At 50.0% G+C, this 15,591-nt stretch overlaps 1 protein-coding gene across 1 annotated transcript in view; it reads left to right on the top strand.

Annotated features, from left to right (window-relative positions):
* Castor2 (cytosolic arginine sensor for mTORC1 subunit 2) overlaps positions 1-15,591 on the top strand; it is a 55,910-nt gene that overhangs the window by 33,056 nt on the left and 7,263 nt on the right. The window contains exons 2-7 of the mRNA XM_045142830.1: positions 2,357-2,427; positions 10,148-10,341; positions 10,501-10,633; positions 11,031-11,154; positions 12,826-12,936; positions 13,951-14,033. Coding sequence (XP_044998765.1) covers positions 2,357-2,427; positions 10,148-10,341; positions 10,501-10,633; positions 11,031-11,154; positions 12,826-12,936; positions 13,951-14,033 — 716 coding nt within the window. The remainder of the gene's footprint in view (positions 1-2,356; positions 2,428-10,147; positions 10,342-10,500; positions 10,634-11,030; positions 11,155-12,825; positions 12,937-13,950; positions 14,034-15,591) is intronic.

Raw genomic sequence — 15,591 nt, 5'->3', positions numbered from 1 at the left:
AGTGCCCTCGCTCGCTCGCGCTCTCTCTCTCTCTCTCTCTCTCTCCCTCCCTCTGAAAAAATCGGGAACCCTAGAAAGGAGCCCAATCAGGACAATGATTGCCACTTATAAGATGATAATTTACTGTTGTCCTTGAAGCTGTTTCGGACTGCTATCCACACAAGGGTTTACAAGTTGGCTGTGGGGCAATCCCAGACTGAGATGTCACTGGAGAAGGGCTGGAGAGATGGCTTAGTGGGTAAGGCATTTGCCTGCAAAGCTAAAGGATCCCAGTTTGATTCTACAGGACCTACATAAGCCAGATGAACAAGGGAACACATGCATCTGGAGTTTGTTTGCAGTGGCTGAAAGCCTTGGCGTGCCCAATCTCTTTCTCTCTCTCTTTTCTCAAATAAATAAATAAATAAAATATATTTTTTAAAAACTTTTTAAAAACTGGAGAAGAATGAAGTAGCATGTATAGTTATCAATGGGGACAAAAAATTTATGTTGCCAGGTATGGTGGCACACGCCTTTAATCCCAGCACTTGGGAGGCAGAGGTAGGAGGATCGTTGTGAGTTCAAGACCACCCTGAGACTACGTAATGGATTCCAGGTCAGCTTGGACTAGAATGAAACTCTACCTCAAAAAAAAAAAAATTATGTCACTCACCAGCATATTCTTGAAAGTCAGGCTTTTTTGTTGTTAGTTTTTACTTTTTGCTTTTGGTTATTTTTTTTTTTTTCTTTTGGATTCTTTTTGGAACACGCTCTGGTCCCAGGTGGACCTTAAACTCACAGTGATCTTCCTACCTCTGCCTCCAGAGTCCTGAGATTAAAGGTGTGTGCCACCAAGCAAAGGTCAAAGTTGTTTTTGGGTTTTTTTTTTTAGGTGTAATTTACACATACCCAAGTAGCTTTCTTAGCTGGACATGGTGACACATGCCTGTAACCTTAGCATTTGGGAGGTAGGAGAATGGAGTTCAAGATCAGCCTCAGCTACAAAATGAGTTGTAGGCCAGCCTGGGCTACATGAGACTCTGACTCAAGATTTTTTTTAAATGTTGCCCTTTTTAGTGGCAAATTCTTTGAAATTTGATAGATACGCATGTAATCACCATAAGCACACAAACATGTGCACACACAAGACTCAACAAGGACCCTGGGTTTGTAGCTCAGTGGTAAAACAACTTGGAATCCCCCAGAGAGGTAGGTGCTGGGGGCATGGCTCAGTGGTAGAGCTCCTGCCTAGAATCCCCCAGTGAGGGGCTGGGGGCGTGGCTCAGTGGTAGAGCTCCTGCCTAGAATCCCCCAGTGAGGGGCTGGGGGCGTGGCTCAGTGGTAGAGCTCCTGCCTAGAATCCCCCAGTGAGGGGCTGGGGGCGTGGCTCAGTGGTAGAGCTCCTGCCTAGAATCCCCCAGTGAGGGGCTGGGGGCGTGGCTCAGTGGTAGAGCACTTACTTCCTAGTATATTTGAGCACCTAAATTCACTCTCCAGTACCACAGATAAAGAATAGGTCAGCCAGGCATGGTGGCACCTGCCTTTAATCCCAGCACTCCAGAGGCTGAGGTAGGAGGATCAGGATGAGTTCAAGGCCAGCCTGGGACTGCAGAGTGAATTCCAGGTCAGCCTGAGCTAGATTGAGACCCTACCTCGAAAAACCAAAAAATAAATAAATGAAAAGAATGGGATAGTAAAATCTAGGAACAGAGACTTGTAGTGACAGGGGAAGGGTCATGCAAAGATGGTTTGTCACCTGCATAAGCCAGCCTGTCACTTCTGAGAGAAGTGGGGCTAAAAAGCTCAGGCCAGGACAGGAAGCAGGCAGTGTGGTGGTTTGATTCAGGTGTCCCCCATAAACTTGATAGATACAGCCTGAATGCTAGGTTCCCAGCTGATGGAGATTTGGGACTTAATGCCTGCTGGAGGCAGTGTATTGTTGGGGGCAGGCTTATGGGCTCTATAGCCAGTTTCCCCATGCCAGTGTTTGGCACACTCTCCTGTTGCTATGGTCCACCTTATATTTGCCAGGGGGTGATGTCCACCCTCTGCTCATGCCATCATTTTCCCCTGCCATCGTGGAGCTTCCCCTTGAGCCTATAAGCCAAAATAAACCTCTTTTTTCCCAGAAACTGCTCTTGGCTGGGTGATTTCTACCAGCAATGCGAACCGGACTGCAACAGGCAGTGTGCAGTCACTATGTAGGCCTCTGTGTGACATCCTCTGTCACAACTGGGGGAGAACACAGTGATTCATATCAGCAGCCTGGGCCCAGAGCCCTCCATAAACAAAGCCCAGTTGGGTTACAGGTAGGAAACTGCGACACAAAGACCTGTCAGGACTGACCATATGTCTGTCTGTCTGTCTGTCTGCTCAGGTGCAAGTTCTTCAGTCTGACGGAGACACCGGAGGACTACACCATCATTGTAGATGAAGAGGGCTTCCTTGGTAAGTGCCTTTTTCTCCTGGCGTTGGTACTACCTGCCCGCCTCCTTATTTCTTTCTCTTTTTTCAGTTTTGTTGCTGTTGTTATTGTTTTAACTTTTGATTTTGGTTCAAAAAAAATTGTATTAGGGGCTGGAGAGATGGCTTAGCAGTTAAGCGCTTGCCTGTGAAGCCTAAGGACCCCGGTTCGAGGCTCAATTCCCCAGGACCCACGTTAGCCAGATATACAAGGGGGCGCACACATCTAGAGTTTGTTTGCAGTGGCTGGACGCCCTGGCGCGCCCATTCTCTCTCTCTCTCTCTCTTTGCCCGTTTCTCTCTCTGTCTGTTGCTCTCAAATAAATAACTAAAAACAAAACAAAAAAAGGGAGAAAAAAAGTTTTTTAAAAAATTGTATTAGTTTTGGTGTTTTGTTTTTGTTGTGTGTGAGTATGGTATAGTGCATGTGTATGCAGATGCTTCTATCCCATGCACACCCATGTAGAGGCCACAGGAAGACATGGGGTATCCTCTGATATAAATTTCCTTGAAACAGAGGTGCCGTTTTTTTTTTTTGTTGTTGTTGTTGTTGTTTCTTATTTACTCATTTGAGAGTGACAGAGAGAGAAAGAGGCAAATAGATAGAGAATGGGAGTGCCAGGGCCTCCAGCCACTGCAAACGAACTCCAGATGCCTGTGACCCCTTGTGCATCTGGCTAACATGGGTCCTGGGGAATTGAACCTCGAACCAGGGTCCTTAGGCTTCACAGGCAAGTGCTTAACCACTAAGCCATCTCTCCAGCCCAGGTGCCATTGTTTTTCAGTCATACTGGTTATGTGAGCCCAGCCATTTTCCCATGTCTGCTCCTAGCAGGACTGAGGTTACAGGCATGCATAGCCGTGCCCAGCTATTTATATGGGTGCTAGGGAATCGAACTTAGGGTGAGTGAGTCAGGCCCTACAACTTGCCCACTATTTGTTTTGCTTTTAGGTTGTTTTCTGTTTATGTTTGTTGTTGTTTTGAGGTAGGGTCTCACTCTGGTCTAGGCTGACCTGGAATTCACTATGTAGTCTCAGGCTGGCCTGGAACTCATGGGCGACCCTTCTACCTCTGCCTCCTGAGTGTGGGGATTAATAAAGGTGTGTGCCACCACACCTGGCCTGTTTTGCTTTTAGACAGTCTCACTATGTATCCCAGGCTAGCCTGAAGCCCACAATCATCCTGCCATAGCTTCCCATGTGGTAGGATTACAGGAACGTGACCTGGCTTTTGTTTCTTACATGCACATTTTTTTTTAATTTTTTTGTTTTGTTTTGTTTTGTTTTTCGAGGTAGGGTCTCACTGTGTAGCACAGGCTGACCTGGAATTCACTATGTAGTCTCAGGGTGGCCTTGAACTCACGGTGATCCTCCTACCTCTGCCTCCCTCGTGCTGAGATTAAAGCCATGCCTCACCACACCCGACTTCTTCCACATTTTGTAATTGAGCTGTCATTTATATATCATGAAATTCACCATTTCTGTGAATGGAGAGATGTTTCAGGAGTTAAAAACTTTTGTGTGCAAAGCCTATGGACCCAAGTTTAATTCCTCAGCATTCATACAAAGCCAGATACCAAAAGTACTGCATATGTCTGGCATTTATTTGCAGTGGCAAGAGGTCCTGAAATGCCCATACACTTGCGCATGCGTGCACACACACCCCACATTTTTTTTTTTGAGGTAGGGTCTCATTCTGGCCCAGGCTGACCTAGAATTCAGTACATAGTCTCAGGGTGGTCTTAAACTCCCAGCAATCCTCCTACCTCAGCCTCCCAAGTGCTGGGATTAAAGGCATGCGCCACCACGCATGGCAACACACAAGTTTTTGTTGTTGTTGTTTTTTTTTAATTTGCCATTTTAGAGCTGGAGAGATGGCTCTGCAGTTAAAGGCACTTGCCTGGAAAGCCTGGCAGCCTGGGTTTGATTCCCCAGTGCCCACATGAAGCCCAGTGCACAAGGAGGCACATGCATCTGGAGTTTGTTCACAGTGGCAATTCCCTCCCTTTCTCTCATTTTTTTTTTCCTCTGGCAGAAATGGGAAGATCGCCATGAGTTCGAGGCCACCCCAAGACTACATAGTTAATTCCAGGTCATCCTGGACCAGAGTGAGACCCTACCTCAAAAAAAAAAAAGAAAAGAAAAGAAAGCTAAAAAAGTACCTTTTTAAATTCACCATCTTAAGATTCAGTGGATTTTGAGTCACCCCAAAAAGAAGTACTGGGGCCAGACGTACACCTTTAATCCCAGCACTTGGGAGGCTGAGGGCAGACCACAGAAAGTAAAATAAAATTATGACCTGTCAACTCTTGAAGTTGCTTCACCCTACTCTTCCTGCCTGAGCCTTCCCATGGGAGAAACAGGGCCTCGGTCTCCAGCCCAGAGAATCTGAGAGGTGGAAGAGCAGGTTAGCTTAGCACAGCAGGAGATGGAAAGGACACAGTGTCTGCTGTCCCCAGCTGCATGACATCCAAGTAAAAATCTCCCTCCACGCTTGGTTTGCCGCCAGCCACACTACATGGATATACCTATCATGGTCTGGTGTGTGGCAGAGGAAGTTGTGTGTCTTGGTGAAATAGTATCTGTCACAAAGTGGGGATGGTGAGCAGAACTAGGCTCCCGTTCATCCTTAACTGGACAGCTCGGCTCCATCGGGGTCCCTGGGATTGTTTTAGTGGCCCACAGGGTAAAGTGTAAAAATCCATTTTTACAGATGAGAAACTGGCCATTCATTAACTTGCCCAGGGTCCCATGACAGAGCCACATACATAGCTGAAGCAAGAAATAGCCTTGGGGGCTGGAGAGATGGCTCAGCAGTTAAGGGGTTTGCCTGAGAAGCAAAAGGACATAGGTTCAATTCCCCAATCCCCATGTAAGCCAGATGTACAAGGTGGCACATGCGCCTGGAGTTCTTTCGCAGTGGCTAGAAGCCCTGGTGCACCCATTCTCTCTCTCTTTCTCTTAAAAATAAATAAATAAATAAATTATATATGTGTGTGTGTGTGAAAAATATACAAATATATATATATACATATATGTGTGTATGTGTGTGTGTGTGTGTAAGTTTTAACACCAAGGATTTGGTTGGTGTATGTGGTAGTTCACATTTGCTCCACCATTCAGAAGGCTGAAGCAAAAGGGTTATCACAAGTTCAAGGCTAGCCTGGTCTATATAGTGAGTTCTAGGACCAATCTGACCTAGAGAGTGAGACCTTATCTCAAAAATTAAAACAGGTGGGCTGGAGAGACAGCTTAGTGGTTAAGGCACTTGCCTTTGAAGCCTAAGGACCCAGGTTCTATTCTCCAGGTCCCACATAAGCCAGATGCACATACGTCTAGAGTTCATTTGTAGTGGCTAGAGGCCCTGGTGCACTCACTCTCTCTCTCACTCTCTTCCACTCTCCCTCTCTCTGTCTCTAATAAACAAATTACAAATATAAAAACTTAAAAAAAAATTAAAACAGGAAGTCGGGTGTGGTAGCACACGCCTTTATCCCAGCACTTGGGAGGCAGAGGTAGGAGAATTGCTGTAAATTTGAGGCCACCCTGAGATTACATAGTGAATTCCAGGTCAGCCTGGGCTAGAGCAAGACTCTACCTCAAAAAAACACAAAAAGGGCTGGAGAGATGGCTTAGCAGTTAAGGCGTTTGCCTGTAAAGCCAGTTCAACTCTCCAGAACCCACATAAGCCAGATGCACAAGGGGGCACATGTGTTTGGAGTTCGTTTGCAGTAGCTGGAGGCTCTGGCGTGCCCATTCTCTCTCTCTCTCAAATAAATAAGTAAAACATATTTTTAAAACACACACACACAAAAGCAGGAGTATCTCAGTGGTTAAAGGCATGTGTTTGCAAAGCCTGCTAAGCTGGGCTCAGTTTCCCAGTACCCATGCAGAACCAGACGTACAAAGGGGTGCAGGTATTTGCAGTTTGTTTGCAGTAGCAAAAGGCCCTGGCACACACCATTCCCATTCATTCATTTATTTTCTCCCTTTCTCAAATAAATTTTAATAAAATGTATTAAAACATGAACAAAAGGACTGGGCGTGTAACTCAACAGTAGAGCACTTACATAGCATGCTTGAGTCCCTGGACTATATCCCCACCACCAAAATAAAATAAACCGGGCGTGGTGGTGCACGCCTTTAATCCCAGCACTCAGGAGGCAGAGATCGGAGGATCACCGTGGATTCGAGGCCACTCCGAGACTTCATAGTGAATTCCAGGTCAGCCTGGGCTAGAGCAAGACCCTACCTTGAAAAACAAAAATGAATAAATAGATAAAATAATAAGGCTGATAATCCCAGAGGTTAAGGGGTAGAGGCAGGAGGATCAGATGTTCAAGACCAGCCTGGAATACATAACACCCAGTGTAAAACTAATACGAATAATATTAAAACACACACACACACACACACACACACACACACAAACACAAAGCCGGGGGGGGGGGGTGGTGCACGCCTTGAATCCCAGCATTTGCGAGGCAGAGGTAGGAGGATCACTATGAGTTTGAGTCCAGCCTGAGACTACAGAGTGAATTCTAGATCAGCATGGGCTAGAGCGAGACCCTACCTCAAAAAGAGCGAGAGAGAAGGGGAAGGGAGGGGAGGGGAGAGAAGGGACTGGAAGGGTGAAAAGAAAAATTAGTTCCCTGCCCGGTACACTTAGCCACTGCGCGTGTATGCCTGCTCTGCTGGAATCTTCGCTTGGGGGTAAGGATGGGGTGTTATCTTTATCCCTTTCATTGTGACGTGCTCAGGAATGGCAGCTCTCACTGCTGCCTGGATACGTGACTCACCCCCAGCCGGTGACTGCAGTGGCCTGGAGGTAGAGGGTGACCAACTCCCAGGCTCCAATCAGGACATCCTGGCACTTGGTAGCTCCTGGGAGACCATAAGGGGCTCACGTGCCACCCCTGCAAAGCACCTTGCAGGACAAGGTTCAAGCTCCTCAGAATGTTAGGAAGGAGGACTAGGGAGATGGCTTAGCACACAAGGTGCTTACCTGCTAAAGCCTAAGGGCCCAGGTTCGATTCCCTAATACCCATGTAAAGCCAGATGCACAGTGGCACATGCATGTGGACTTTGTTTGCAGTGGCTAGAGGCCCTGGCATGCCCATTCTCATTCTCTCTCTCTCTCCTTGCAAATAAACAAAAAAAAAAAAAAAAAAAGAATTTCAGAAAGGAGATAAGATTGATTCTGAGTGAGCCTTATTTTGGAAGTCTCTTTCCTGGAGAGACAGATGGAAAAATGATGACCTGGGCAACAGGTCATCTCAGGAGCCAGAGACCCATGGCATCTTGAAGCCCATCACTGGCCCTCCTCCTCTCCCTTTTCCTATACGGCCACCGCCTCCTTACTCTCTGTCCCTTCTGAGCCAGATGGATCAGGGACTTCCCTGAGGCTGTGGTCGCCATGGCAACAGAGCTCAGCAGGTAGGATCCTGATGGACCTCCATCCATTCAGCATACCCTCCTCCAAAGCCATCATTCCTGAGCCCAGCCCAGCCCCCTCCAGTTTTTGAATTGCTTTGTCATTATAGGAACTCTGGCTTCTTGCAATCGGTGCCCAGGACAGAGCCTGGCTCTTTTTTTTTTTTTTTTTTTTTTTTCTTTTTTTACAGAAAGACAGAGAGGGAGAGAGAGAGAGAATTGGAGCACCAGGGCCTCAGCCACCACAATCAAACAACAGATGCTTGTGCCACCTAGTGGGCATGTGTGACCTTGTGCTTGCCTCACCTGTGTGTGTCTGGCTTACATGGGAACTGGGGAATTGAACCTGGGTTTTTAGGCTCCGCAGGCAAGCGCCTTAACTGCTAAGCCGTCTCTCCAGCCTGAACCTCGTTTTTTGCTTGTTTGTATTTGTTTTTTGAAGTTGAATCTTGGCTTAGTTGAATAGGCCCCTAGATTGTGGAGGGGACAGTGACAGTGAGTGATAATTGTCCCTTCGCTGCATGGTCCTCGTGGGGTATACAGTTTCAGAGACCACATCTTACCTTGTCCCCTGCCCCACCCTGTGACAGGAAAAGAGGGTCTTAGCTGGTGTCTGGGAATGCATGTCCTTAGAGGAACTTCACACGTGGGACCTTGTCTCATGTCCACGGCTTCTTGGAGAGAGAGCATCTGTGTGCAATGAGACCCAGGGACAGCTCGGGCATCTGGCCTTCTTATATCTGTATGTGTGTGTGATGTTCTTTTTTTTTTAATTAATTAATTTATTTATTTATTTGGGAGAGAGAAAAACAGAGAGGGAGAGAATGGGCCCGCCACTACAAACAGACTCCAGACACATGTGCCACCTTGTGCCTCTGGCTTATGTGGGTCCTGCAGAATCGAACCTGGGTCCTTTGGCTTTTGTAGGCAAGCGCCTTAACCGCTAAGCCATTCCTCCAGCCCTGATGTTTTCTTGTGTATGACTGTAGACCTGCATATGCCACCGTGCCAGTCCTTGCTGGCCACTTGGTGCATCTTGGTACATTTATGTAGGTACTGGGGAAATGAGCTTAAGCAAGGCTTAGCAAACAAGCACCTTTAACCACTGGGCCATCTCTCCAGCCCCCTTGCCTTCCATCTTGTCTGAGGCACTGGTCACTGCTGTGGACAGCAGGTGAGCTGGCCCACAAACTTCCAGGGACTCTCCTCTCTCGGCCTCCGATCTCACCACGGGTGAGATGCCCCATCCAGCTATACGTGGACTCGAGGGCTCTGAACTCGGGTTCTCGTGTTTGGACAGCAAGCCCTTTGCCCGCCTTGTCCATCTCTCTAGCCCCAGTGTCTTTGTCCAGAGAAGTCCACTGTGCAGGTCTGACTGAAGCAAGGAGAGAGGGGGCAGGCAGTTTATCCTAAGGTGCTGTTGACAGGTGACACACAGAAGGGCTGTGAGAGGAAGGAGATCACAAGGGCATAACCGATCCTACAGCAGAGGAAATTGAAGCTACACACAGATCATCCACTCACATGTTCCCCACCCCAGCTACCTGGCATGTCATAAGTCTTCCAAGGTGTCCCCTGCTTGCACCTCCCTGATAAGGCCTTTTGTCCCATCATAATTTGTTTTGTTTTGTTTTTCAAGGTAGGGTCTCGCTGGAGCCTGGGCTGACCCTGGGACTCACTATTGTAGTCTCAGGGTGGCCTCGAACTCATGGTGGATCCTCCTACCTCAGCCTCCTGAGTGCTGGGACTAAAGGCATGCGCCACCACGCCCGGCTTTAATTCTATTTACTTACTTGGGACTTATTTATTTATTTGAAGGGGGGGCAGATAGAGAGAGAATGGGTGCGCTAGAGCCTCCAGCCACTGCCAACAAACTCCAAGATGCATACGCCACCTTGTGCATCTGGCTTGCATGGGTCCTGGGGAATTGAGCCTGGGTCCTTTGGTTTTGCAAGCAAGCAAGCACCTTAACCGCTGATGCATACGCCACCTTGTGCATCTGGCTTGCATGGGTCCTGGGGAATTGAGCCTGGGTCCTTTGGTTTTGCAAGCAAGCAAGCACCTTAACCGCTGAGCCATCTTTCCAGCCTTTGAGCTGTCTTCATAAATGAAACTCAGACCCTAAAGGCTGAGGGAGCACTTGCTTCAGGACCTCAGGTCCCAACCTCTTCCGTTTAGCCCTCTCTGGGAACACATGGGCTCCTAGCGGTCAACAACATTGCCATCTACGTGTGTGTGTGTGTGTGTGTGTGTGTGTGTGTGTGTCCTTCAGAGCTGCCCTCATCCGAGCATCTGAGTGTGGCAGATGCCACCTGGCTGGCCCTCAACGTGGTATCCGGTGGTGGCAGCTTCTCCAGCTCCCAGCCCATCGGCGTGACGAAGATCGCCAAGTCTGTCATCGCCCCCCTGGCTGATCAAAACATCTCTGTGTTCATGCTGTCCACCTATCAGACTGACTTCATCTTGGTGAGTGGACGTCCGTGTGCCTTCCCAGACCGCCTCTCCATTCCTTACGCGCGTGTGTCTCTCAACCCACCCGCGTCCCTCCCCCACCTCACCCCTGTGCTACCAGAGGTAGGGGGAGCTGGCCCTCAGTGACCTCCACTTTCCCCCCTTCATCTGCAGGTGCGCGAGCGTGACCTGCCCTTCGTCACCCACACCTTGTCATCGGAATTCACCATCCTGCGGGTCGTCAACGGCGAGACAGTGGCGGCGGAGAACCTTGGGATCACCAATGGCTTCATGAAGTCCAAGATGGGTGAGTTGAGGCTAGGGAATCCTGTCCCACTCTTTTTTTTTTTTTTTTCTTTTTCAAGGTAGGGTTTCACTCTAGTCCAAGCTGACCTGGAATTCACTCTGTAGTCCCAGGGTGGCCTCGAACTCACAGCGATCCTCCTACCTCTGCCTCCCGAGTGCTGGGATTAAAGGTGTCTGCTGGCCAGCTGGGAGGATGTTCATAGCGTGTGCACAAGGTCCTAGCCTGCACTTAGCGAATCTGGGCAACTGCAGGTGGTGGGAGCCGGAAAACCCACCAGTGGCTGTTGCTGGACATGGCCTGAGGCTGGACTAACCATCTTCCTGGTCCTGATACCTACCCACGAGACCCCCCCCCCCTCTGTCCCAGCCTCAGCACCAGTGTCATTGTACTCTTGCAGTCCAGAGGCCGGTCATCCACCCACTGTCCAGCCCGAGCAACCGGTTCTGTGTCACCAGCCTGGACCCTGACACGCTGCCTGCCGTGGCCACGCTGCTCATGGATGTCATGTTCTACTCCAGTGGGTAGGGCCTCTGGGGACAGGCGCTGCAGGGTGGTGCCGGGGAGGAGACATGGACCTGCCGTAGGAGATTACTGAGGGGGGGACACCCGGGTCTGCCTAGGAGCCAGTCCACAGGAGGAGGGGGAAGGGACCTGCCCTGGGAGCCAGTCTGAGGGCGGAGGTAGGGTGTCGGGGGGACTGTCTAAGGAGGGGAGACATGTGTGTGTGCCTGGGAGCCAGACTGAGGTGGTAAGACATGGGCCCGCCCTGGGTGCTAGTCTGAAATGAGAGACGTAGCGTTATCTAGAAGTCCCAGCGTGAGGGTAGAGACATCCCATGCTGGCTACAGTAATACCTGGTGAAGCATAAGGACCATGTGTGGGTGGGATGCAGACCTCCTCCTCCCCCGCCCCTGAACTCCAAGGGTTAGCCCCAGACAGCCGAGGAACCAAGAGCTAACCTTTGCTTTCCTTATTCCTCCAAGCACTCATTCATCCTCAGTGGAATTTTATATTTTTGGTTTTTTGAGGTAGGGTCTCACTGTGATCCAGGCTGACCTGGAATTCACTATGTAGTAGTCTCAGGGTGGCCTCGAACTCAAGGCAATCCTCCTACCTCTGCCTCCCGAGTGCCGGGATTAAAGGCGTGCGCCACCACGCCCAGCTCCTCAGTGGAATTTTTTAAATGTGTGCGTATTCACGTGTGCACATGGGTGCATACGCATGTAGAGGCTAGAAGACAACCTCAAGTATTACTCCTCAGGCCCTGTCCACTACCTTTCAGACAGGGTCTCTCATTGGCCTGCAGCTCACCAAGTATACTAAACTGGTTGACCAGCAAGCCTCAGGGAGCCACCTGTCTCCACCTCTCCAAACCTGGGATTATAGACACATGTCACCATATCTGGCTTTTTAAAAATATTTTTTAAAATTTATTTATTAGAGAGAGAGAGTGTGTGAGTATGCCAGAGCCTCTAACCACTGCAAACAAACTCCAGATGCATGTGCCACCATGGGCATCTGGCTTATGTGGGACCTGGAGAATTGAACCTGGGTCCTTGGGCTTCATAGTCATGCGCCTTAACCACTAAGCCATCCCTCCAGCCCTCATGTCCGGTTTTTTTTGTTTGTTTGTTTGTTTGTTTGTTTGTTTTTGTTTTTTGAGGTGGGGTCTCCCTCTAGCCCAGGCTGACCTGACATTCACTATGGAGTCTCAGTGTGGCCTCGAACTCATGGCGATCCTCCTACCTCTGCCTCCCGAGTGCTGGGATTAAAGGCATGCGCCACCACGCTCGGCTATATCCGGCTTTTTTCAAACACGTTTTCTAAGAATCAAGAACTCAGGTTCTCATGTTTGTGCAACAAGCACTTGTCCAACTAGGCTCTTTTCCAGACCCCCTTTGGGAGCAGGTTTGTAAACATGGTGGGGCGGGCCCAGGCAGCGGGTACCAAGGTCCCTCAGATACGGGCGTACACAAGGACACAGAAAGCCTGTGCAGGAAGGGACACGCGTCACCTGAGCCAAGGACCAGCCAGGCATCCACCCCAGTTAAGCGCCTTGCCCACGTCCGTGAACAGAATGGAATCCCCTCCATCCCCCTAATGGGGGAGACCCGTGGTGAGACAGGAGATGGAGGCAGGCAAGCAGCATGAAGGCTGTGATGGAAACCCCACTCATTTCCCTGACCCCCCAGAGTGAAGGACCCCATGGCTGCCGGCGAGGACTGTGGCCACATCCGCTTCTTCTCCTTCTCCCTCATCGAGGGCTACATCTCCCTGGTGATGGATGTGCAGACGCAACAGAGGTGAGCAAGGCCCCCAGGGCTGGATCCTCTGGCGCCTGGGCGGGGTCGCCCACTTTATCCCGAGCGAGCCCTCCCCACTCCCTTCAATAAAGGTACTCCCCATTGGGCTGGAGTGATGGCTCAGTAGTTAAGGCACTCGTCTGCAAAGCCTAGTTTGATTCCCCAACACCCACATAAAGCCAGATGCACTAAGTGACGCATGTGGCTGCAGTCTGTTTATAGTGGCTGGAGACCCTGGCTCACCCATTCTCTCTGCCTCTCTCTTCTCTCTCTCTCTCCCTCTCTCTCTCTCCCCCCTTACAAATAGTTAAATTAAAGGTACCATGGGGGCTGGAGAGATGGCTTAGCGGTCTGCAAAGCCAAAGGATCCTGGTTCAATTTTCCAGGACCCACGTAAGCCAGATGCACAAGGGGGCACATGCATCTGGAGTTCGTTTGCAGTGGTTGGAGGCCCTGGCGCACCCATTCTCTTTCTCCCTCCCTCTTTCTCTCTCTCAAATAAAAATAAATAAATAAAATATATTTTAAAAAAAATAGTAATGTACACCTTTAATCCCAGCACCCGGGAGGCAGAAGTAGCAGAATCGCTGTGAGTTCAAGGCCACCTGAGACTACATAGTGAATTCCATGTCAGTCTGGGCTACAGTGAGACCCTACCTTGAAAACCAAAAGTAAATAAATAAAATAAAGGTCCTCCCAATCGGTACAGCCGTTGTCCAAAGTCCACAGCAAGTTGATGACCAAAGCAGAGATTTGACTCATGGCGCCTTAGCCATTGTCGCCAAACCTCGTCCCAAGCGCTACCTTCCCCTCTCCACCCAAGATGAGGGGGTGCAGAGCAGAGCATGCAAGTGGGGGGCACTATCTTGAGACCGTCCTTGGTGCCCTGAGCTCTGCCCCACCCTGGGGCTAGCTGCCCTCTCCCTGTGGCCCTGCATCTGCCCCACACCAAGGCAGAGCCAGATGGTGGCACAACTAACATTCACCTTGTGTCCCTCTCCCTCCCCTCTGAAGGTTCCCGAGTAATTTGCTATTCACGAGTGCATCTGGAGAGCTCTGGAAGATGGTGCGGATTGGAGGCCAACCCCTGGGATTCGGTGAGTGCCTGGGGTCCAGTACTCACATACAGGGACAGGGGACTGCTGAACCACACATGTACCCACACAGTGCCTAGGTGACATCCTGTGCTATGGTCTGAAAGGGGAGAGTGAGACTTAGAAAAGCTGACAGGTCCCCTTGGTCAGTCGTGGGATGACAGGTTTATGCAGGTCTCCAGGGAATGGGAGGAGTGGGCTTCCACAAGACGGTTCTTACTTTCCTCCAACTCTAAAATGCATACATCAGGGCTGGAGGTGTGACTCAACAGTACAACCCCTGACTAGAATGACGTGCTGGGGACGTGGCTTAGTGGCGGAGCATCTGCCTACAGTTCTTCAGTGAGCCTCAGCAGCCGAGCACCTACCCAGAATCCTCCAATAAGGGTCTGGGAGTCAGCGCTCCGTGGTAGAAAACTTGCGTAGCACGCAAAGGTCTGAGGTTCCATTCCTAGCACTGAAAATCGCAGGGATGGAGAAAGGGAGGGATGGAGGGAGGAGATGGCCATCGAGCATGGTGGTTACACACCTGTCCTCCCAGCACTTGGGAAACTGAGGCAGTAGTACTCACAGAAGAACAGTGGAACCCAGGTTGATTCAGAGATATCCAGTTCTGCGCGCGCGCACACGCACGCACGCACACACGTGCACACAGATGGTCAGGGAAGGAGTTGAAGGGAATATCCAAATTCCCAACCAGAGCTCGTCGAAATTGATCGGGGAGTGCTCCCCACACCCTGGAGGGCTTCTGTAGGAAGAAGAGATCTCGTTTCATTTTTGTTTTTCAAGGTAGGGTTTCACTCTAGTCCAGGCTGAGCTGGAATTCACTATTGTTGCAGTCAGGTTCGCATTGCTGGTAGAAATCATCCAACCAAGAGCAGCTTGTGGGGGGTTTATTTTGGCTTACAGACTCGAGGGGAAACTCCACGGTGTCAGGGAAAATGATGGCATGAGCAGAGGGTGGACATTGCCCCCTGGCCAACATAAGGTGGACAATAGCAACAGGAGAGTGTGCCAAACACTGGCGAGAGGAAACTGGCTATAACACCCATAAGCCCGCCCCCAACATATACCGCCTCCAGGAGGTATTAATTCCCAAATCTCCATCAGCTGGGAACTTAGCATTTGGAACACCTAAGTTTATAGGGGACACCTGAATCAAACCACCACAACTATGCATTCTCAGGGTGGCCTGTAACTCAACAGCGATGCTCCCACCTCTGCCTCCCGAGTGCTGGGATGAAAGGCAGGAAAAGGGATTTTTAAGGGTCCTTAGTCAGGATACCAGGGGAGAGGGAAGGACCAACCTCCAGGCTGAGGTTCTAGAGAGACAGAAGTGCTGCAGGTGGAGGTAAAAAGCCTCACATTCCAACTCCTGGAGCTACCTGTAGAGCTAGGGGCTGGTGGGCACTCCAAGGAGGAAACTGAGGCCCACAGACACATCTAGAAGACAAACAATCAGATCAGCCGTCTTCAGGGAATTCCCAAGACAGCAAGGGTGGCAGGGACTGGGACGTGCAAAGCGAAAGCAAAGGGGACAAGACCAGTGTGTGGAGCCCTG

This window comes from Jaculus jaculus, chromosome 2 (genome assembly GCF_020740685.1).
Source record: "Jaculus jaculus isolate mJacJac1 chromosome 2, mJacJac1.mat.Y.cur, whole genome shotgun sequence".
Lineage (NCBI taxonomy): Eukaryota > Metazoa > Chordata > Mammalia > Rodentia > Dipodidae > Jaculus > Jaculus jaculus.
The sequence above is the reverse complement of the archived record's forward strand: the minus strand, read 5'-3'. Positions and strand labels throughout refer to the sequence as shown.